The sequence below is a fragment of the Schistocerca cancellata genome, chromosome 4 (genome assembly GCF_023864275.1).
Source record: "Schistocerca cancellata isolate TAMUIC-IGC-003103 chromosome 4, iqSchCanc2.1, whole genome shotgun sequence".
Taxonomy (NCBI): Eukaryota; Metazoa; Arthropoda; class Insecta; order Orthoptera; family Acrididae; genus Schistocerca; species Schistocerca cancellata.
In genome coordinates, this window is record NC_064629.1 from 622,720,879 (window position 1) to 622,745,278 (window position 24,400).

The window sequence follows — 24,400 nt, forward strand, 5'->3', positions numbered from 1 at the left end:
CTGGAAACTTGTTTCATTTGTGGTCTATGTTGTTGAGAAGTGTGTAATATAAAATCAAGTCAATGCAGTATGGCTGTACTGCCATTTAAATGCAGTGTGTTCACTGTTTTCCACTCTTTTCCCCTCCTCGCACTCAGACAGTGCAGTGTGGCGGTGGGGGAAATACAAAGCAAGCTGTGGCCCACAAGCTGAAATCTTGGCCACCCCTGTGCTACTTGGTCACCAGCCACACAGCCTCCTGCATCTGCTCACGTTGACACACCAATGCATGTTGGTGCAGCCCTCATTACGGGCCACCTCCTTCTCTCCATTGGGGTCCAGCCCCCCTGGTGCCCGATTCTGAGTACTCCTGTGATGCTTTGCTGCCTCTGGCAGCTTCAAGTGGAGTTCCCAGCCCCCTGAGTGGCTGGAGTCTTCACTGTGAGTGCAGTCTTACCACAGTGAGGACCAGACATTGACATGCTACCAGTGCCCTTGTTAGCAGTTCACACTTATGTTACTTAGTGGGGGAGCAGCCACTGCACATGTCCAAGGCTGCACCACTTCACCCATACTCATTGATTCTGGTCTGGAATCTCCTTCTGCCATTGCTGTCATTGTCTGTGGCATCCATCATAAGCGGCCATGGTGTTTCAGCTGGGATGCTTGTGTCTGCATTGACAGAGTGCCCTTTCCCCAATGTGGGAGGGGTACTATAACCCTGTATGTAATACTTGAGTATGCACTGCAGCACCAAGCTGATGGCACACTACACTTCAAATATTCTGCCAGCTGCATATGTGGCAGCCAACAATAGAGGCTACCTGCAGTGGCTCACATGACTTGTGCACAAGGCAGAGCATCTGCCACACCATCGACCAGAGCCCTCTTCTTTACAAGGGCAGTGCAGCAGGCACTTGCCCTCATATCATATCCATACTTATCGTCAGCAACTGCTTGTATCAATACCTGGATTGTTTCTATGTTTTTGTCTATGTTCACAACTGCTTTTGCTTGTACATGGAAGTGGAATAAACTTTGGTTCATTGTGGTCATCCTGTTGTTTGTGTCTTACAGTGTTATAAATGCACTACAAGTGTAAGTGAAGAAGGCAATTTATAGTGTAATGCCATCATCTTTGATAAGATCATTACAGATGAATCTGTGAACTTATCTTATGTGACATATAAAAGTGATGATCCTGATGAGTATCCTGTATTTCCATGACTATTACAGACTATTTAGTCATTACAGAAATTTATTAAGTTATATGTTTTAATGAGAAATTACAGGACCTTATAGTAGAGTAACTCACAAATTCATTGTAAAAACATAAAGACAGTTTTCATAAAAAATACTTTAACAAGTCATGTATAGTATTGCCTCTCAAGAAGTTTCAGAGTCAGCAGAAACATGACTGACTTATTCTGAGACATGTTGGCGCACACCACTTTACATAAGAAATATGAAGCAAATAAATTACTAAGACTGAAAAAAATGTAAGCATCTTATTGATCCTGATGTGGTACTTCTTAGTTTGTCACCTTTAATTACTAAATTTATAAAACTTGTAATAAAAATATTTGATACAGTTATGGCCTGATATAAATTGACTAAAAATTTACAATTAACTGAAGTACTACTCTATAATCCCTTTTTCCCTTTATAATTTCCTAATATTCAGGTGGCCATTCCATGAAATGAGCTGTATGACTTAGAAACAGATTGGTAGATAGTGAAGCAAGGCAGAGGATACTTTAAGTATTTGTTTCTCATAATACCAACAGATAATGCAAAAATTCTTCAGGCTTTCCCGGCAATCTAATGACATCTTGGGTTGTCGGGTGTTCTGCCGGATATCAGCGTCGTACTTGCACGATATTTTGGTCACGTGGCTCGTGACCTTCATTAGGTACGACCTGAGACTGTTGACCAGGTAGCACCTGATGAAGGTCACGAGCTACATGACCAAAATATTGTGCAAGTACGACGCTGATATCCGGCAGAACACCAGACAACCCAAGATGTCAATGCAAAAACTGTTTCAGTCTTTCTGTAAAATTCTGAGACCATTAACACTCCACGAGAAAGTGAAAATAAAAATGATACTTCTTTAAAAATTAAGGTTATGGACCGAAAAATAGTAAACATTGATGAAGCGTATGTTCAGCCTCTTTTATTTATTTTTATCCATCAGTATGGCTGGACAGAACAATTCCATTCCCCCTAATATTAGATCAATGTTTCAACAACTGCACCGACTCATTTGGTCAATCTCTATTGTACAATGTTCCTTGATTTACACAAAAGTTTGTTTCAGATAACTCACAAGATAAATCATAGTTTTGTTCTGCATTGCTGCACATGTTAAGGGCACCTGCTCATGACTCCTGGACTGTGACCATATGGCTATGCCGATTGATTTGTTCGGAAAACTGGATCCATGCCCATAAACATTCGACTATGCTCCATGGATGTCTTCATGTTCTTCCCTCAGTCCACCTGATGAACTAAGTCAGTATGCCCCACACAGAGCTATCCTTTGATTTTTAACCCCTAGACGTTTTCCTATGGGGGTCTAAGAAGGCTGTTGTGTACCCAGTGCTTGCAGAAACAACATACGAACTCACTGGATTTATCTTTACTACATCATAAAAACAGAGAGAAGAATCCCACAAATAACAGGACATGATTTGGCATGACCAGCTATGTAGAAATATTGGTGGTCTTCACACTGAACATTTATTGTACACTGTAACTGAATAAAGCTCTGCCAATTACTCTGGAGGTGTGCTGACTCTCCTGACTGCATGGAGAATGCACCATTATAAGAAAAGTAGTAAAAACATATCACAGTGGTGTAGATGTTCCAATATTTATTTATGGGCATAGTTTATAGGTGACAAATACTCTTCATATCACCCTCCACAATCCTCTAAACTTTGGAAGTATCATTCACTTACACTCCACAACAAAAGAAATCCTTTCAGCTATATGCACCCATACATACTTTGTCACATTATTTTTAAATGTTTCATTTATGTCATTCACCAAAATTTGATTTATCAGTTTCTTAAAAGAGAAAATGTTTTTACTCTTGCACAGAATCCAGCTGTCACTTCCAGAAAAATGACAATCACTTTGTAGCAAGTGTTCATTTCATGACAATCACTTTGTAGCAAGTGTTCATTTCATGAACAAAAGGATGTTTCAGTATGTGATGTAAATTTCTTTTAAATATCTCTTAGACTTGACTCAATATCATAACTATTTCCCAAGTTTATATGATATTTTATTGATTCTAATTAAATATGTTTAGTACCTGCGTATTGTAGCCTCGGCCACAGCAGAGGAGGTCACAACTGTCTGGACCATGTGAAGTCTTATTACAAATTCTTCCTGAAGTACCAGGAATATCCTCTGCAGGATTATGTACACAGTAATTTGGAGATTTGTGAATGTGGACTAAATCTCCTTTACTGACAGGCAACCCCTGCTTTGTCTTGCTCTTACGCCGAAGACGCTTCCTTGTCTTTGTCGCCACCTGCTTGAAAGGTGAGATAATATGGAGAGACATAAATGAGTGTTACAGAAATAACATACAAAACAAACAAACAAACTTGAAATATGAATAATAATAGATATGTATGTCATGCTCATAAGACTCTATAAAATTTGCTGCATGTCAATGTAAAGTTCATTGTTGAGTAAGTGTGTCTCAACATAGCTTTTGAGGGTTTTCTAGTGTACACTAATTGTCACTGACAAATAGTGCAGCAGCTGAGTAGGGTGGAATGAGACATTGGGAAGAAAGAATAAACAAACAAACCAGAAATGGAAAAGCTAAAATTCTAGCAATATTATTGTCAACAATACAATTTTGTGGGAGCGAATGTGGTTCTGATTGTTGAAACATTACCAGCAGACATGAGACAGCAAATAGGAAATTCATCAGTATTCCAAACTAAGGTAAAATAGTGACTTATTAGCCAAAACTTGTAGAAATTATTTGTTTAGTTTCAGGGATGTAAGCTCTGGTTAAGATTAGTGTTCATATTAAAAAGGGTTTAACTTCTCTAGTACACAGACAGCTGATCGCATTCTCTGAAATCGTTAAAGTTGCTTAAATGCTTTATGTAATAAATATAATTTTTTTTAATTAAGTCATTCTATATCAACAAACTCTTTATTATTTTACAACCTGTCCTTATTTGTGTAATAACTCGAACAATACTCAGCTGAATGGTAGAAGCATACTGGTCATTTTCAATGTATCTTCTTTCCTCCTAACACAGTAACAGTATTCATAATTTGTTGTTAGTAATGTTAGTGCAGAATTACTCTACAGCATTGATTCTGCCTGTTACTGAATACTTTGGCTTGTTCCTCAACTTCATGGTTGGACTGATGGAACATGACACGTGAATGAATGAATGAATGAATGACTGCACTATAGTGTGAATTTAGTTATTAAAGTGGCTGGGGGAAAGGAAGAAAATATGGAAAGATACAAAGGCTGAAATGGATAGAAAACAGAAAGGAGAGGATGAGAAATGTAAAACAGAAAACAGATGACCATAAAAGTAACTGTTGGAGGAACTGATACAGTGTGAGACACATGGAAAGTATGAAGATAAATAAGTAAAAGAGACATGTGAGTGAGAACATCATCAAAAAGAAGTGGAGCCAATGATGAGAAGTGCTGAGTTTACATGCATCTTGGGAGAAACTTGTGTTATCTAGGATGTTCTACAACACCAACACAGAATTAAGAGCATATATGACAGGAATGTGTGGAGCATAGCATGGATCCAAGAGAAAGGAGGAGTCATGGGGATCAAAATCATGTTCCCTCCCTCACACAGAAAAAAAGCAAAAGCACTGTACTAGTGGTTTATACAGAATATTATTATTATAATAAAGCATTTTACATATTTTAATGTTGTTATTATTAAAATCCCAGGCATCTTTGGCATGGTAAATTCCCTCAACAGAGCAGTAGATCTGTGGGTGGCTCTAACTGAGTATAGTTCTTCCCACATGTGATTTGCAAATGCAACAAGGAAGAGGATTATTGATAGTGACACTATGATTACATTAAAACATTTTAGATATTTTAGTGTCGTTATTATTAAAATCCTAGGCATCTGATGTATGTTAAAAGTGGGGATGGTGGCGAATTATATTCATTGTTTTTGGAGTGGGAAGACAGTAAATAACGGCAATCCCCTCACATTCCTCAACAGAAAACTAAATCTATGGCTGCCTCTGACTGAGTATAGTTCTTCCCACACTCCATTCACAAATGGAACAAGGAAGAGGGCGGACTAATAGTGACACTAGAGGTACCTTCTGCCATCCCATCAGAGTTTTAAGGTTCTAGAAGATCTTCTTAACTGTACCATTTTTCCAAGCTGCATTTACAATGAGTCAAGTGCATAAGTGCACAATGTGGATTATTATAAACAGTGCCTGTAAAGTATTGTGATGAACAAATTTTGCTGTGGATTATAAGGAAACAGGGGAGAGTGAAGAAAGGGTAGAGGTAGGGTGAGATCCAGTACGCCACCAATACCTGTTCCTTTTAAAAAGCACCAACGTGCTACAAAATTTAGTCTTCTTGCCTCTGCTATCAGGCTATCTGCAGTTAAGGTTCCATATAGTATTTTGCTTAGTGCGGTAAAAGCAGTAGATATTATAATCAACTTTCCTGTACCTGACACAGTAGCCATATCAATGCAAGAAACTAGACACACCTTACATATAAACTTGTAAAGAACTAGATTAGGCTGTTACAGCTTGAGTATCTGCATGTAGGCAGTTGAGCACCCAGAGCCACAGGAGGGCAGGGGTAACCAAACAGCCGATGCCCAGGCAGTCCGTTAGTTGACCTGTTGCTGATATGATTGTAGTACCCTGGCCAAGTGCTTGCAGGCATGGATGGCCAAGTGGTTTGTGAATGCACAGAATTTATGCAACTGGACATTCTGGTGGAGTAGCATGTACTATCATTGGTTGTCCATTGGCAACCTGACGAGCACTCACGGGGCAGCTTTAGGCAGCACTGGAACAGCTTGAACTAGACAGTTTTACAGATGGTTTTCTTGTACAGGGTGGTCAGAAACAGTCTAAAAAGCTTGGAAGGGTGGTGCATGTAAGGTTGTGCTGAGAAATAAGTGTTAGGAAAAAAATTTGATACATTGTGCTGCTTACGAGTTAATTAGCATTGAAGTTAGCCAATCAGGCCATTATGTGCATAAATTCAAGTGGCTTTCCAGATACAACTAATGCCAGTTTTCTCATAGTGTAGATGACAGTGCACAAGACTGCTCAGCCTTTGGCTCAAGTTCAGTCCTTACTACCATTCCATGCCCAATTTTTGTATAGCTCTCTTGTTTGGTTTTAGGAAACCAAACGAACAACATGTTTGGAGAGACAGTCTCTGGTGGGCCACTCAAATTTGTGCATGCAACAGCCTGATTGTGCCAACTTTAATGCTAATTCTCTCAGAAACAGTGCAACACAATGAATTTTTTCTTAACAATTATTTCTTAGCACAACTACCCTGCAACACCCTTACAAGCTTTCTGTACTGTTTCTGACCACCCTGCATATGCTGTGAGTCTTCACTATGTTCCTGGCCATAACATTCATATCATAAGCATTATGAACAAAAAATGTGTGACAGGTAGATTGTTGGAAATCATATGTACTGCACAAAAAGTGGAAAACAAATGAGATGCTGTGATCCACAAGGACAAACTCAACATTGGACTTTTTATTTTTTTACTGCTACCGGTAATCTCATGAAAGTTGATGTACAGTTCTATGCTTTTACTTTGTTGAGTTCATCCTTATTCCACACAGAAAATGAAGTTTAAGACATTGATGGATTTCTGTTAGACTGGTAAGAGAGCTGGCCACATATGAGAATGCCACAGCTCTCTGCCACAAGTGTTTTGTGTAGTGAAACACAGTGCATGTCACAAGAGTGGAGTGCATAGTTTGAAAGTGCATTGTTCCAGTTAGCTAATAATTAGTATAGTGCTACGTTATAAAATATTGTGTGTCTAGTGTATGTGGTGACTGCTGTTTGGAAACTGATATAAATTATTAAAGAGCTACTTTTCAAAACTATATTTTAGACTATGGATAAAATGAATGAGCTGGATTTGTATTTGGGAGAATGGAGGTTCCAATTTACATCCTGGTTTAGATTTCTTACAGTTTCCCCTAATCTTTTTATTATTATTATTATTATTATTTTCTTTACTTTCTCAGACTGTTAAGTCTGGTTAAAAATGGAATGTGACGCGGACCTTGATCAAGCGTGACTTCCTTGTAACTGTATGGTATATGTTATATTGCATTTAGGAACTTTCGGGTAATTGAACAAGTATCAATAATTACAGATTTTTGTAATTGTATATATATGTTTGGATGTAGCTGTATTGCATTGATGTACTGGTGAATATTGTGAGGTATGACTCCTGTAGTTGATAGTATAATTGGGATAATGTCGACTTTATCCTGATGCCACATGTCCTTGACTTCCTCAGCCAGTTGGATGTATTTTTCAATTTTTTCCCCTGTTTTCTTCTGTATATTTGTTGTGTTGGGTATGGATATTTCAATTAGTTGTGTTAATTTCTTCTTTTTATTGGTGAGTATGATGTCAGGTTTGTTATGTGGTGTTGTTTTATCTGTTATAATCGTTCTGTTCCAGTATAATTTGTATTCATCATTCTCCAGTACATTTTGTGGTGTGTACTTGTATGTGGGAACGTGTTGTTTTATTAGTTTATGTTTTATGGCAAGTTGTTGATGTATTATTTTTGCTACATTGTCATGTCTTCTGGGGTATTCTGTATTTGCTAGTATTGTACATCCGCTTGTGATGTGATCTACTGTTTCTATTTGTTGTTTGCAAAGTCTGCATTTATCTGTTGTGGTGTTGGGATCTTTAATAATATGCTTGCTGTAATATCTGGTGTTTATTGTTTGATCCTGTATTGCGATCATGAATCCTTCCGTCTCACTGTATATATTGCCTTTCCTTAGCCATGTGTTGGATGCGTCTTGATCGATGTGTGGCTGTGTCAGATGATACGGGTGCTTGCCGTGTAGCGTTTTCTTTTTCCAATTTACTTTCTTTGTATCTGTTGATATTATGTGATCTAAAGGGTTGTAGAAGTGGTTATGAAATTGCAATGGTGTAGCTGATGTATTTATATGAGTGATTGCTTTGTGTATTTTGCTAGTTTCTGCTCGTTCTAGAAAGAATTTTCTTAAATTGTCTACCTGTCCATAATGTAGGTTTTTTATATCTATAAATCCCCTTCCACCTTCCTTTCTGCTTAATGTGAATCTTTCTGTTGCTGAATGTATGTGATGTATTCTATATTTGTGGCATTGTGATCGTGTAAGTGTATTGAGTGCTTCTAGGTCTGTGTCACTCCATTTCACTACTCCAAATGAGTAGGTCAATACTGGTATAGCATAAGTATTTATAGCTTTTGTCTTGTTTCTTGCTGTCAATTCTGTTTTCAGTATTTTTGTTAGTCTTTGTCTATATTTTTCTTTTAGTTCTTCTTTAATATTTGTATTATCTATTCCTATTTTTTGTCTGTATCCTAGGTATTTATAGGCATCTGTTTTTTCCATCGCTTCTATGCAGTCGCTGTGGTTATCCAATATGTAATCTTCTTGTTTAGTGTGTTTGCCCTTGACTATGCTATTTTTCTTACATTTGTCTGTTCCAAAAGCCATATTTATATCATTGCTGAATACTTCTGTTATCTTTAGTAATTGGTTGAGTTGTTGATTTGTTGCTGCCAGTAGTTTTAGATCATCCATGTATAGCAAATGTGTGATTTTGTGTGGATATGTTCCAGTAATATTGTATCCATAATTTGTATTATTTAGCATGTTGGATAGTGGGTTCAGAGCAAGACAGAACCAGAAAGGACTTAATGAGTCTCCTTGGTATATTCCACGCTTAATCTGTATTGGCTGTGATGTGATGCTATCTGCATTTGTTTGGATATTAAGTGTGGTTTTCCAGTTTTTCATTACTGTGTTTAGAAAGTGTATCAATTTAGGATCTACTTTGTATATTTCCAAAATCTGTAGTAACCATGAGTGGGGTACACTATCAAAGGCTTTTTGGTAATCAATGTATGCGTAGTGTAGGGACCTTTGTTTAGTTTTAGCTTGATATGTCACCTCTGTATCAATTATCAGTTGCTCTTTACATCCTCGTGCTCCTTTGCAGCAGCCTTTTTGTTCTTCATTTATAATTTTGTTCTGTGTTGTATGTGTCATTAATTTCTGTGTGATGACTGAAGTTAATATTTTGTATATTGTTGGTAGGCATGTTATGGGGCGATATTTAGCTGGGTTTGCTGTGTCTGCTTGATCTTTAGGTTTCAGATAGGTTATTCCATGTGCAAGTGTATCAGGGAATGTGTATGGGTCTGCAATGTAACTGTTAAATAACTTAGTTAGATGTGAATGTGTTGAGGTGAACTTCTTTAGCCAGTAATTTGCTATTTTATCATTTCCAGGGGCTTTCCAATTGTGTGTAGAATTAATTGCTCGGGTGACTTCATGTTGCAAAATTATCACTTCAGGCATTTGTGGTATCATCTTGTATGCGTCTGTTTCTGCTTGTATCCACCGTGCATGCCTGTTATGTTGTACCGGGTTTGACCATATGCTGCTCCAGAAGTGTTCCATGTCTGTTATGTTTGGTGGATTGTCTATTTTAATGTGTGTGTTATCCATTGTTTGGTAAAATCTCTTTTGGTTTGTGTTGAATGTTTGGTTTTGTTTCCTTCTATTTTCACTTTTTTTGTATCTTCTAAGTCGTTTGGCCAATGCTTGCAATTTCTGCTTTTTTTCATCTAATTGCTCTATTGCTTCTTGTTGTGAGATTTTACCTAACCTTTTTCGTTTTTTGTCTGATATTTCATTTCTTATAAATTGTGTTAGCTGTCCGATGTCTTTTCTCAGTTTTTCTATTCTGATCTGTAACCTGTGTTGCCATGCTGGTTTTGTGCGTTTCTTCTGTGTGTTGGTTTGTTCTGATCTCTGCCTAGTGTGTATATTTAGTGTAGTGAGTGCTCCTATATAAACCAGTAGTTGTAACTCTTCCATAGTTGTGTTTTCATTTATTTTGTTGTGTATGATTGTGTTGATAGTCTTTATTGTTGTTTCGACTTGTGGGTTATTTGGCGGTCTATGCAAGAATGGTCTAATGTCTGTATTTGTGTCTTTGTATTCTATATATGTCAGCTGAAATTTCTCTTCTATATCTAACACGTGTGTCTCTTCGTGTTCTATTTGTGCTTGTTCTGGTGGCTGTCTTAAGATTTCGTTTTCCTCTGATTGTTTAATTGATGCGTGTTGGTCTTTGTTTGTTTGCTCTGGGATGTTTGAGTCCATTACTGTGTTTTCTTCTTCTTCTGATTGCACATTATTTTGTTCCAGTATTTGTTGTACTTGTTGTTTGATGTTTTCTAATTCTGACTGGGGTATCCTGTTATTTTTGATTATTACACGGATCTGATCAGCTAGTCGTTGTTCTGTTAAAAATTTTAATTCCGGGTATCTGGTAATAAATGTTGTGTATACTTGTGATCTGTATCCAGTTGTGTTGGTTCCTAGGTTTGTTGCTTGGTAATAACAGAACATGAGGTGTCGGTTTACTTCATCTGACCATCTCATCCTCTGTCTTTGTTTTCCTTCTAGGGTGGTTGCAGGAAGCATATCCTGCAAAACACCTCTATTCGGATTTAAATCATTTTCCATGTGGCTAGCAGTGTCGTTACCATTGTGGGCGGGCATAGGGTTCAAGCGTCGTCCCCGACCATGACGGCGCTTGTCCGAGGCTTCTTTAGTTCTGTCCTGAACCAAGTAATCACACTAAAAGGGGGGTTAGCCCTATTAGTGGTTTGTTCTTTTCGTCGCCTTTTACGACTGGCAGAACATACCGGAGGCCTATTCTTTTCCGGGCCTCCACGGGGGTTATTATTATTATTATTATTATTATTATTATTATTATTATTATTATTATTATTATTTATTCATATGGCTCACATGCAGTTTAAAAATACAGTATATAGCATTAGTATCTGTATATAACAAGAGTACAAAAGAACAAAACCACACATTACACTAACTAAATGTCAATATCTAAGTTCTTAATCCATATAAGAGCTGTACCATCAGCTTTCATGAGGTCACTCCAAATGCCCTGATAGGGATGCAAGGACCATTCACCTATAATGTGTATGATTGTCTAGTTCAGAGCCCCACAGTCACAAATGAGGGACCCTGTAGCACCCCATTTGTACAGAGAGTCTCTGCATCATCGATTCCCAGTGCAAGCTCTGTTCAATTTGACCCATAGTTTCCTATTGAGCTCTGTGCCAGCAGTAGGGGCACACTTATTCTTTTGAAACCACTAATGCTCTTCAGGATTTTCAACAAGTTGACATTTCTGATTCCCCAGGTCTCTCACCCCAGTGTTACTGCCATCTAAATTACTTTAGGCAAATGGTGGGATGGTTCCTACTATAAGGACATAGCTAACTACCTTCCCATCCTTGTCAGACTACACCTGTGAGTATGTAAATGTCTATTACATGTGATATTTTGTTTGCTTTAAACACTATCACTATGACAGGTCAAATAGCCTTGTAAGTGAGTCACAGACAAATAAAACTACCACTAAAATCACAACTACCATCACTATACTTGTATGTCCCTGCTGGGGAGTAGAGTTAGTGTTGTATGTGCATTCTATGTGTCAATGATGGAAGATAAGTAGGTTGAGGAGGGTTAGCTTTGGAAGAGAACTTGAACTCCACCAAATGAATCAAAATGGTCTTGAAGAGGAAGCGGAATGACAGACAACAGTACACATCTTAAAAGATGGGAAGATATGCACATCTTGAACAACACAAATGAAGGTGGCTTCATCATATTAGTGAACCTTGCTTCTGTGACTGTTATGAAAAGTTGGATCATAATAATATTCAATTTATTTTTGGTAACTTCATGTCTTTGGGAGATTATAATTTTCAAAACTCATTCTTATGTAAACCTTTAGAAAACACTGAGGTGAAATAAATGTATGTTAAAGGAAGCTCAAACTGAAAGTATGATGCATTAGCTATAAAAAAGCAAAGCTTCATGTTCTGACCCAGATGGGCTATCAGGACCAACTGACTGCTTTGTCATCTTCTGCCAATCATGTCATTTGGATGTGGTATGGAGGGGTATTGGGTCAGCGGACCACTATCTCATTAGCTACAGTATAACACTGCAGTCTACAGTAGAACACTCAGAGCATTAGTAAAAAATGTGTCCATATTGTACTAAACAAGCTGCACAAAACAGGAACAGTCAATAAAGACTTGAGTGGAAAACACAAGACTGCAAATAAAGTTGTAGTATTATGGATGGAAAAGGTAGGTCTGCATCTTAAGTCACTGTCTGTTCTCCCAAGTCATTACAGTCAGGCAAAAAGTCTGTTCAGAAAATATTTGAATGCTGTGTATGAAGTATGTGTAGTGGTTGACCAAAAATTATGGAGTTCTTGCATCTTTTCTTAAATTTTTTATCACAACAGATTTAATATCAATTTTAATATTGGATTTACCCCTCTCAGATTTCATATGTGCTGCTTTGGCAATAAAATCACAATTTTCATAGAAATCCTGAAGGCCAGTGGTCAGCAGAATTCTGGAAAAGTGAAGAAGTTCAAAACAGACAAACAGTTTAATGTGACTAGTGCAAAAGTGCCACACAGTTTCATAAGGTCTCCTTCCATAAGCTACCAACACTGAAATGTGTTCATCATTATACACACATCAAAAAAGTTTGCATCACTGCAATTATCAGAACTCCTGAAGATAAACACTGACTGTGGATATTGACTGTTCAGAGATTTCACTAAACCTGCCCGAAAATGTAAACAACCATGCATGAGCAGCGCATATTAGACGGAGGGGGTCCGACAGCCAATCACTTCCAGTCATTCCACAAGGAAGGAGGTGCATGGCTTGTGTTGTCTGTAGTTCAACCATCCCTAAATGGTCAGTACCACAGTTTGATAGTGTCCACATTGTTACTTTGTGCCAGGAGGGAGTCTCAACAAGGGAAGCGTCCAGGTGTCTCGGAGTGAACCAAAGCCCTGTTGTTTGGGTATGGAGAAGATACTGAGAGATAGGAGCTGTTGATGACATGCCTCACTCAGGCTGCCCAAAGACTACTATTGCAGTGGATGACTGCTACCTATGGATTATGGCTCAGAGGAACCCTGACAGCAGTGCCACCATGTTGAATAATGCTTTTTGTGCTGGCACAGGACATTACGTTACAACTCAAACTGTGCACAATAGGCTGCATGATGCACAACTTCACTCCCGACATTGATGGCGAGGTCCATCTTCGCAACCATGACACCATTCAGTGTGATACAGATGGGCCCAACAACATGCCGAATGGACCGCCCAGAATTGGCATCATGTTCTCTTCACCGATGAGTGTCGCATATGCCTTCAACCAGACAGTTGTTGGAGATGTGTTTGGAAGCCATTCGGTCAGGCTGAACACCTTAGACACACTGTCTAGCAAGTGCAGCAAGGTGGAGGTTCCTTGCTGTTTTGGGGTGGCATTATTTGGGGCTGATGTACGCCACTAGTGGTCATGGAAGGCACCGTAATGGCTGTACGATACATGAATGCCGTCCTCTGTCCAACAGTGCAACCATATCAGCAGCATATTGGCGAGGCATTCATCTTCATGGATGACAATTCATGTCCCCATGATGCACATCTTGTGAATGACTTCCTTCAGAATAATGACATCACTCTACTAGAGTGACCAGCATGTTCTCCAGACATGAACCCTATCAAACATGCTTGGGATAGATTGAAAAGGGCTGTTTATGGATGACGTGACCCACCAACCACTTTGAGGGATCAACACAGAATTGCCATTGAGGAGTGGGATAATCTGGACCAGGCTGTTCCAGCTCGTCGGCTCCGCTGTGAGCCGCGGAGCGCTCCATGCTCCAGGGAGCCATGTGGCTCGCTGTGACCACTCGAGTGGGCCGGCGCGTGGCATGGCAGGTGGCAAGGCAAGCGTTTTGATGTGCCAGCTGTGTCTTACAAGATCGACAACCTCATACTCTTAGCTGCTAAGACGTGGCGACATGCTACACCAGGAAATACGATGTTTAGGAAATAAATAAGAAACAACTGTTTTACAAGAAATTGCGTACTAAATTTATTGGGCCTCTGTACCTTGACATTTTCTTTTCAGTACAAGATCGGAAATATCAGGTGTCAAAGTGTTCGCAGCTTTAATACGGAGGATGGCCTTCATTATTGCATCCTGAAGAAACGATGATTCCTTACTATTTACTCTTTTCATTGCTGAGAAAAACTGCTCACAACAATACATAGAACCAAACATGCACATCTGAGCGACATTGTTGTGAACCTTGGGAAATGTTTTTTGCTGTAATGAACGATACCATTGTGACAAATCCAACGTGTTGTAGTACCTGTCTTTCAACAAAGTTGAATTTTGCAAATCAATAATCGCCAATTGAACTGACGATGACAAGTTATCGGTGGAAACTGAAAAAGGAGTGCTGAACACCTTAAGTTCAATTTCCAAACTAGTGAGGTCTCGGAATCGCGTTTCAAACGACGCTTTAACTTTGCTTGGTAATCACGCCGAAAGTAGTACCTTGAGGTAGTTTTAAAGAAGCAAGACGACTGAAGAACGTTAAATGTCCATTACTCGTCTGCCTCTCAAATAAGCGTAACTTTTCCATGAACGCTTTGGTCGTGCATGTCAACGATTAGCTGCCCTTTGCCCTGCAATGACAGATTTAAATTATTCAGATGCATAGTTATGTCATCTAGGAACACCAGGTCTGATATCCATTTTATGTTTTTCAGACAATGCATTTCTTCCCCTTTCATTTCAAGAGAAGGGGATATTTCCCCACGAATGGCAAAGAAAACATCAAGAACTTTTCCCTGACTCAGCCAAGGAACTGTACTGTGGTAAGGTATATCCCCATACTCCGCTTCCATATCTTTCAGGAATCCTTTGAATTGGCGATGATTCATACCGTGACGCCACATAAAATTCACACACTTCATGACGTCTTTCATTATGCCACCTAGCTCTACTGTTTCAGCACACAGTGGCTCTTGGTGAATAAAACAATGAAGAGTCAAAATGTCTTTCCCGAATTTGTCCCTGAGTTTATTTTTCAAACGAGAAGCAAAACCTTGGTGACGCCCGATCATTTGTTGTGCACCGTCTGTCGCCACAGAATGGAGCTTATCCCATGGAAAATTCATATTGTCCACTGATTCACAAACATCTTCAAAAATGTCATGTCCTGTTGCGGTGTAATCGAGTGGTACCACATCCAAGAGTTCTTCAGTTACTTGCAGCTCCATGTCGACACCATGCACAAAGACTGCAAGCTGAGCCCAGTCCAATATGTCGGCGCTTTCGTCAAGCACTAGCAAAAATGCAACAAAGCCCTCCGCCTTTTTCCTGAGCTGTGTCTCTAAATCCACTGCCATGTCCAGGATTCGACGAGACGTTGTTTGCTTCAACAGGCAAACCCCTTCAATTGCCTACACCTCCCTTGGAACATTCTGCAACTGCTACCATGCACGATTTTACGAGTGGTCCCACCAAAAACAGCTTGTCACTCGTCGTAATCATGTGAGCGACCCTGTAGCTTGCTCGCATTGCAGATTCAGTAGTGTTCTCTCCGCTCTAATTCACCTGAAAGTTATAAACGCTTTACAGAACACGAACTATGTTGCATGTTTTGATACCCTTCGTATTACAAAACCGTTTTTAAACTTACATCTCTCGGTATGTCGTTCTTAATCCTGGCTACCAATTATCAGTGTGCAGCGCCTTCTGCCTGATCGTAGTGCGCTGTGTGAAGACGTGTATAATGTCATTGTATATTGTACCTCTTCGCAGAATTAATTACTTTATGACATACAAGACACTGCGGATGATCATCCCTCTCAATGAATAGAAAGGTATCCTCCAACAGAGGTACAGGGATCCCGCGGCTACTCATAGCTGTCATTGAACACGGATTATTGCGTCAGTTGCGACTGCATGTGGCCAGGGGGCAGTGAGTTCACTTTCCCCCTCCACGCGGGCTCCGAGCTGCCGCAGTGAGCGCTCCGGAGCGCTCCGGCTCCCTGGAACTCGGTTGGAACAGCCTGATCTGGACCAACATTGCCTTGATGAAATTGTGGATAGTATGCCACAACGAATACAGGCATGCATCAATGCAGGAGGACGTGCTACTGGGTATAAGACATACTGGTGTGTACAGCAATCTGGACGTTCACCTCTGATGGTCTCGCTGTATGGTGGTACAATATGCAATGTGTGATTTTCAAAAGCAATGAAAAGAGTGGAAATGATGTTTATGTTGATCTCAATTCCAATTTTCTGTACAGGTTCAAGAATTCTCAGAACTGAGGTGATGCAAAACTTTTTTTGATGTGTCTATTTGATCTCCAGCGGGCTCTTCCAGCTCCCAAAGCTATGGCCAGAATTCAGTTTTACAAATGAAAGCTGTCGACCTTCAATTTAGACATACAGAACACCAAGAATGCAGAGGCAACTATGTATTTATGGGATGAAACAGTTGCAAAATACGCATCGTTTCGCTCATTACTTGTCAAATGCATATGTTAAGGATATATGTTAGTGATGTTAAAGACTATTGCTTTGGCTGGACTAAAATTCTTAATATTGTTCTGGTCAGTTCATCATTCATCCACAATAATACATGAAAAGACATAAAAACTTACTTTTTGGTACCTGACAATTCATAACTGCTGTGGAATTGTGACTTTGGCTATACTGAAAATAAGTATTACATGCTGAGGTTTCTTGTAAAGAAAACTATGCATTCTTCATTGAAAAATTTGATAAGAAACACATAGTTAAAGGAAATAAACCCAGGCCAGATTTCATGGTAAGTTTCTAAGTTGCAGTAATGTATCCCAAAATCACTACCCGAAGGATGTAAATCTGAGGATGGCAGAATGTTTGAATATAGTAAATACTATAAAGAGGGAGTTAACACACACAGCAGCTATGACACAGATTATGCAAAAGAGAAAGCAAAACTTCAGAAGGGAAAGTGGTGTCTGTATAACTTTAAGAAGTTCAGTCCTAGGGAGGAACACGTACATTCACTGTGTGGTTAGCCTATCCATGTACCATTGGTGAAATAAAACATGAGCAAGCTGTTCTTTCAAACACCTTGTTTTCATGTAGTGCATTCTTGAAAAAATAATACAGAATCACATATTTAGTTTTTACATTTGGCCATGAATGATTATGATGAAAATTATGACATGCATATAAATTATGAATGAACTTTGTCTTCACAATGATTTTTTATTTTCTGTGTTCATTGAACCAAATGTACAATCAAATGTTTTGAGTGTGAATAAATAGTAAACCCATAGAGAGTAACTGACAAAATTCATGTTGAGTTTACTCTGCTGCCATTTCATAAATACAGGAATTACTCAAAATATGTAGTTGTTGAATTTGCCTTTGTGGTTTACAGTACCTCAAATGAAGGTGTAGAGAAAGAGCTGTGAGTAAAAGGACTTTGTTTATATGTGCGACAAGAAATTTAAGTAAACTTTTTATGTCACACAATTATAACAAATACTTTCACAAAAAAACACTGTCAGCAGATTGCTCACACCAGAAACAAAGGAAAAAGTCCATAAAAATACACACTCAAACATCCTTAATTTCAGGATTATCACTGACAGTAACAACTTCCTTAAAAGAAAAATTTGTAAGAAATGTCCAAAATTTTCTCCCCCTCTCTCTACACCCATGAACCCAATGGACTGTGGACTGTTGGGCCCTTCGAGACACTTTCTGGTATGTTTAGGTGTTTCATAGGCATCCAGGATACAATGACAAAACACCTCCAAATTATAAATGATGACTGATTATTTTTGTTGTTGTTGTTGTTGTGGTCTTCAGTCCTGAGACTGGTTTGATGCAGCTCTCGATGCTACTCTATCCTGTGCAAGCTGCTTCATCTCCCAGTACGTACTGCAGCCTACATCCTTCTGAATCTGCTTAGTGTGGATTCATCTCTAGGTCTCCCTCTATGATTTTTACCATCCATGCTGCCCTCCAATACTAAACTGGTGATCCCTTGATGCCTCAGAACATGTCCTCCCAACCGATCCCTTCTTCTAGTCAAGTTGTGCCACAAACTCCTCTTCTCCCCAATTCTATTCAGTACCTCCTCATTAGTTATGTGATCTACCTATCTAATCTTCAGCACTCTTCTGTAGTGCCACATTTCAAAAACTTCTATTCTCTTCCTGTCCAAATTATTTATTGTCCATGTTTCACTTCCATGCATGGCGACACTCTGTACAAATACTTTCAGAAACGACTTCCTGACACTTGAATCTATACTCGATGTTAACAAATTCCTCTTCTTCAGAAATGCTTTCCTTGCCATTGCCAGTCTACATTTTATATCCTCTATTTTTTTTTAAATATAAACATATAGAAAATAAAAGGACTGAGTTCAAGAGATCATGCAGGTCATGAAGTTGGTCCTAACCTGCCTCTCTATTTGTCAGTATCACCTTCTTACTTGCTGAAGTACCATCTGTAGCAAGACTGGAAGAAAGCTCTGAGTAAAATCCTTGTAGATAATATGTGTAATATGTGCTGGCAGAATATCTAGATCTACCACATGATCTGTAATTCCAGGCCACAGACTTATTGTGAGCTACGGCTGGTGTCTATCTTGAATCACACAATGAAGATGCTAAATTAGATCACTTACATTGATAAGAAAATTAGCTATTCAGTCTCTTCAAAATATTGATACATCTGTAAAGAAAACTGAATATTCTAACAATAAACTGAAAGTTATTGTGACAAACTATCAGCAAGAGTATTCTATTAGTCAGTGATCAATAGGTGAAAATTCTTGCACAAGTTGAGGATGTTATGGATACATGAACTGCATATGAAATACCTTCTACACATTCCTATGAATTGTGTAACCTGCTAGTGCAATGTGAGTGTGTTGATAGATAGGTATTCTTTGACAGCCTACAGAATGTGTTCTTTCTGGTCTAGCATGCAAGTTAATCTTGGGCTATCTAAATCCACTATTTGTAATAATATGATCCTCTCTCAAAAACAATGATAAACAACAACAAATACTGGCTGATGCAGTTATATTCTGGGTAGAAATGAGTTTCGATAGAGCCCTTCAGGTTCATGTTCATGAATAATTATGATTTATATGGCCTTATATTAAAATCATGTCTGTCTCCTCACAGATGAGCTAGAGAATATCCGAGGGAAACATTCCACGTGGGAAAAATATATCTAAAAACAAAGATGATGTAACTTATGAATCGAAAGCATTGGCATGTTGATAGACACACAAACAAACACAAACACACACACAAAATTCAAGCTTTCGCAACCCACGGTTGCTTCATCAGCAAAGAGGGAAGGAGAGGGAAAGATGAAAGGATATGGGTTTTAAGGGAGAGGGTAAGGAGTCATTCCAATCCCGGGAGCGGAAAGACTTACCTTAGGGGGAAAAAAGGACAGGTATACACTCGCACACACACACATATCCATCCGCACATTTACAGACACAAGCAGACATTTGTAAAGGCAAAGAGTTTGGGCAGAGATGTCAGTCGAGGTGGAAGTGCAGAGGCAATGATGTTGTTGAATGACAGGTGAGGTATGAGCGGCGGCAACTTGAAATTAGCGGAGGTTGAGGCCTGGTGGGTAACGGAAAGAGAGGGTATATTGAAGGGCAAGTTCCCATCTCTGGAGTTCTGTGGCTAAACATGCCTTGGTGCACGGCCAGTACATCTTGGCACAGTGTTACACCGTCCGGGTTATCTGGGTGCTTCCCACTAACACCAACCTGTCAGAACTCCAGAGTTGGGAACTGGCCCTTACTGATGAGAATTCAGGTGAAAAGACACCAGCTCAGAATGCCATCCAAAAGTTATTAAAAATTGTCTCTGTTATAAGCATTAAGAAGACAGTGCCAGTTATAACATGCTTACAAAGTAGTCTAATGAAAAAATAACATCGAAAAGACAATAATCAAGGGCCTATAAGACCATGATATGCAGATCTTCATTAATATGAATTATGTCTGCTTGTGTCTTGTATGTGTGGATGGATATGTGTGTGTGTGCGAGTGTATACCTGTCCTTTTTTCCCCCTAAGGTAAGTCTTTCCGCTCCCGGGATTGGAATGACTCCTTACCCTCTCCCTTAAAACCCATATCCTTTTGTCTTTCCTTCTCCTTCCCTCTTTCCTGACGAGGCAACCGTTGGTTGCGAAAGCTAGATTTTGTGTGTATGTTTGTGTTTGTTTGTGTGTCTATCGACCTGCCAGAGCTTTTGTTTGGTAAGTCTCATCATCTTTCTTTTTAAATATATTTTTCCCACGTGGAATGTTTCCCTCTATTATATTAATATGAATTAATATTGATCAGAGTATGAAAGTAATTAAATCTGAGTACAGAGGGGTCATTAATATGCCAAAATCAGTAAGTTTAGGAGACTGCTCACAGGCATCTACTATGGAGACCACTCACAATGTGATACAAAAATACAGCACACAATGGTGAAGTTATTACCTTGTTTGATAAACATTTCTCCCCAATTGTATCTCAGACTAAACAAGAGTCAACAAAATACCATTGATTATTTTTGAAATAAAGAAATCTTGTAGGACAACAAGGAAAATATCAATAAGTTATAAGTAGTTCATATTGTGATGCTGTAGCTCATTACAAGGAGTACTGTAGACTTTCAAAAAAAGTAATTCAGACATCTAAGAATACTTATTACGTAAAAAATATAGTCAAGCAAGGCCAGAAAATAACAATAAAAAAGGATGTAAAATGGAGGAGTTTGGTAGAACCAGGCAGTAGATCAGAGTAAGTAACATTCAACATCCTTTCTTTCCAGTTTCTTTATACAGCCAACACCAGGTAAGGACTGGAATGGTTCTTCTTCAGCTTTTTTGGCAAGCCAACCATACTCTTATTCAGGCTAGTATTACTTTGGGATAACCACTGCCAAAGGTTGGTTGGTTTCAGGGAGGGTCATTAGTCCTATCAGATTAGGAAAGGATGGGGAAGGTAGTTAGCCATATGCGTTCAAAGGAACCATCCTGGCATTTGTCTGAAATGGTTTATGGGAATCATGGAAAATCTAAATCAGGATGGCCAGACACTGGTTTGAACCGTCATCCTCCCAAATGCAAGTCCAATGTGCTAACCACTGCGCCTTCTCTCTTGGTACTCCCAAAGGTATTCTAAAGCTACTGCCAGCTCCTCTCCTCGGGAGGAATCCGTGAACACCTTCTGTCTGTATCTAGTGTAATCACTTGATCAAATGTGACATTACTTTTCAAAGTGTTTCCACATTGTATATCTGAGGCATAACTTGGGAAACACACTATTATTTACCTAGATGGATTTGGGAAACTGCCAAAAAATCACATCAGTCTGGATGACACGACACGCTCCATAGTAAAATAATACATGAGGTGGTTTTGATCCTAGGTTGGCTCACCTCCCTGTGTCCCAGTTGTCTATCCAGGTGTGTCAAGTGGGGCCTTAATGCCCAGAAGTAGTGACTAAGTGTTTATGATTTGTTGTTGTTGCGTGAATGAGTGTGAGTTTTCCACCTCTGAAGAATTTTCTACCTCTGAAGAAACCTTTGTCCAAAAGATGAAACTTTTGTAACATTCTTTCTCGTTGTGCCTATTTGTGACTCAACAACTGATCAATATGGTTAGTAGCAATCTATCCTTTCCATACTGCTGTTCTTGTGAAGGTGTTAACATTTGAACTTTTATTGAAACGCATAAATAATCACTGAAATATATCCAGGCTGGGTGAAATATGATGAATTTATGTCTGTTTCCAAGAAAAAGAGTTTAAGAAATGTCATCAAACTACTGTCCATAATCACTTTTGAAAGCATGCTACTAAAATTTGAGAAATATTATTTATAAAAGCTTTTAAATTACCTTACTGCAAATAATACATTTCCAATGCACAGTATGGATTCCTGCATGATTCCAGTAATCAGAAAACTGCTTACACACACAGGAAAAATGTACTTAATACTATAGAAAATAAGTTACAGGTTACTGGTATTTTGTGTGATTAATCAAAGGTGACTGGGTTCTTCAATCATAACATCTTTTTGAGTAAATTAGAATGCTATGTCTTCACAGGAAACATTGCAAAATGATTCAGGTCATAGCTCCGGGACAGGAAATGAAAGGTACCATTACAAAACACACATGAATAAAGGTGTCTGATTCACATGACTGGGAATAATTACAGTAAGTATGGTTTCTCACATGGTTCCATTAATGGTAAATGATTATGACGTATTTACTGTTTAACTTCCAGAGGCTAAGTTTCATGTGATACAAATATCATGACATGCAACAAGTTAAGTGTTGTTCCAGAAAGGGCTGTTAATGAAATTTTCCTGAGCTATTTGTTTGGATGGTTATAGCTAAGCAAACAGTGGACAAACATAGTGCAGGCAGCCTCTTTAGTAGACCTGTTGCATTCTCTAAGTGTTCCGCCAGTAAATTGCGGTCTTTGTTTAGCTTTCCCCATAAAATTATCAGTGATATCTTTTCAGTTTCACTTCTGTTTTACTCAATGACTTTCTATCAGTTATTACAAATTGTGACCTCTCTGACAGGAAATCATGAATACAGTCATACAACTGAGATGATACTCTATAGGCACACAATTTGATTAGAAGTTGCTTGTGAGGAATGGTGTCAAAAGCCTCCTGGCAATCTAAAAATATGGATGCAATTTGACTCCTCTGTAGACAGTGCTCATTATTTCATGAGAATAAAGAGCTAGTTGTGTTTCACAAGAACGATATTTTCTAAATCTAAAATTTACAGTTATCTTATGCATGTTAACAGCCAGTGTTAAAAACCAATCAAAACATGAATACAGAAATCAGTAACATGTATGTGAACATTACTGTATTTTTTAAAGTGGTACCATTAATATGTTTTATGATTGATAAACACAGGTTTTCAGTAGCTTTGAGTTTATACTCCCTTCATTCCTCACACTTACACAAAACAAACAGTCTGTGACCATCCCTCACCTCTATGCAAAACAAAGAGTTGCTATTTAGTCCTCCCTCCTTTTTTTCACCACCTTATAGCCTCATATTCAGTGTACACTCATGTCACTGATGAACAAGAAAGAGGGAAGGAAGTGGAACAAAAGATCAGAGATAGATAAAAAATCTGAAATTCATATACTCTCTGCAGATAAGCCACCAACTTCCAAAGAAATCTACCACATCACAGGCTTTATGCAACTGACAGTATCTCCTCATTGGCAGTTATGTCATGTGACCAGCATGTGTCCACAGTTCACCAGTCCCTCCATCATTAAAGTCATCACACTATTATGAGAGCTTGGTAATAGAATTTTTGGTTTTGCATGAACTGCCACCTGTCCTTATTCCAACTTGTATCCACCGTATATACTGTGCTCTGTTTCTTAGAATTGCCTTTTGACAAATCACTGGGTCAAAATTTGTTTTATGTAAATTGTTTAGTTATAATTCATTATCCTACTTCTACTTACATGACATTCACATTATCTTTGAAGTTTGGTAAATTGTGTTATGTTGAGAAAGGTGAGAGAAAAGTGTAGGGAAAAGAGAGAGCTGAGTAACAATTTGTGTTAAACCAGTATTTTAGCTTTGAATGAAACACATTTTATTTTTTTCTACCTAGGCAGGAATCAACACAACAGTGGAAAGGTTTCTGCCCAGCAGCAAAGAATTTCTCATCACCTAATGTACAGTATACATAACACATGAATGATACCTGCACAGCTTGATGATATTTTCTCTTGAGTGCATCACCAATCTCACTAAATGATGGCATAGTTTTCCAGCAAGTCTTCAGCTCACAAGAGCCAGAAACTCCATGACAGCGGCACTGCATACGCATCAAAGAAGCAACAATCTGGAACAGTTTCAATTCCCATTGTACTCAGTTAATGGAATTAACCCAGTAAAATATGTAACAAAACTTCTGTGATATTTGTGAATGCAGGTTCCTGTGGAACATAACTCATATAAAATATGTCAACATTTTGATGAGTTTTTAAAATGTTGGGGCTTGTAGTTACTTCACTAATATCATGAATGCATTTTTGTAGCCTCAGTCATACATTTTATGCAATATATCTTCAGACACATCATTTTGATTAGTTAAAACATTATTT

The 24,400-nt window shown here is 38.6% G+C and overlaps 1 protein-coding gene across 2 annotated transcripts in view; it reads right to left on the reverse strand.

Moving 5' to 3' along the window:
• LOC126183507 (protein Wnt-16-like) overlaps window positions 1-24,400 on the reverse strand; it is an 836,736-nt gene that overhangs the window by 27,423 nt on the left and 784,913 nt on the right. The window contains exons 5-6 of one of the 2 annotated variants that reach the window (XM_049925556.1): window positions 23,998-24,138; window positions 3,302-3,523 (exon numbers count right to left, since the gene is read on the reverse strand). In XM_049925556.1, the coding sequence (XP_049781513.1) occupies window positions 3,302-3,523; window positions 23,998-24,138 (363 nt within the window). Of the gene's footprint in view, window positions 1-3,301; window positions 3,527-23,997; window positions 24,139-24,400 lie in introns of both variants that reach the window. The other variant, XM_049925555.1, reaches the window with a different exon arrangement.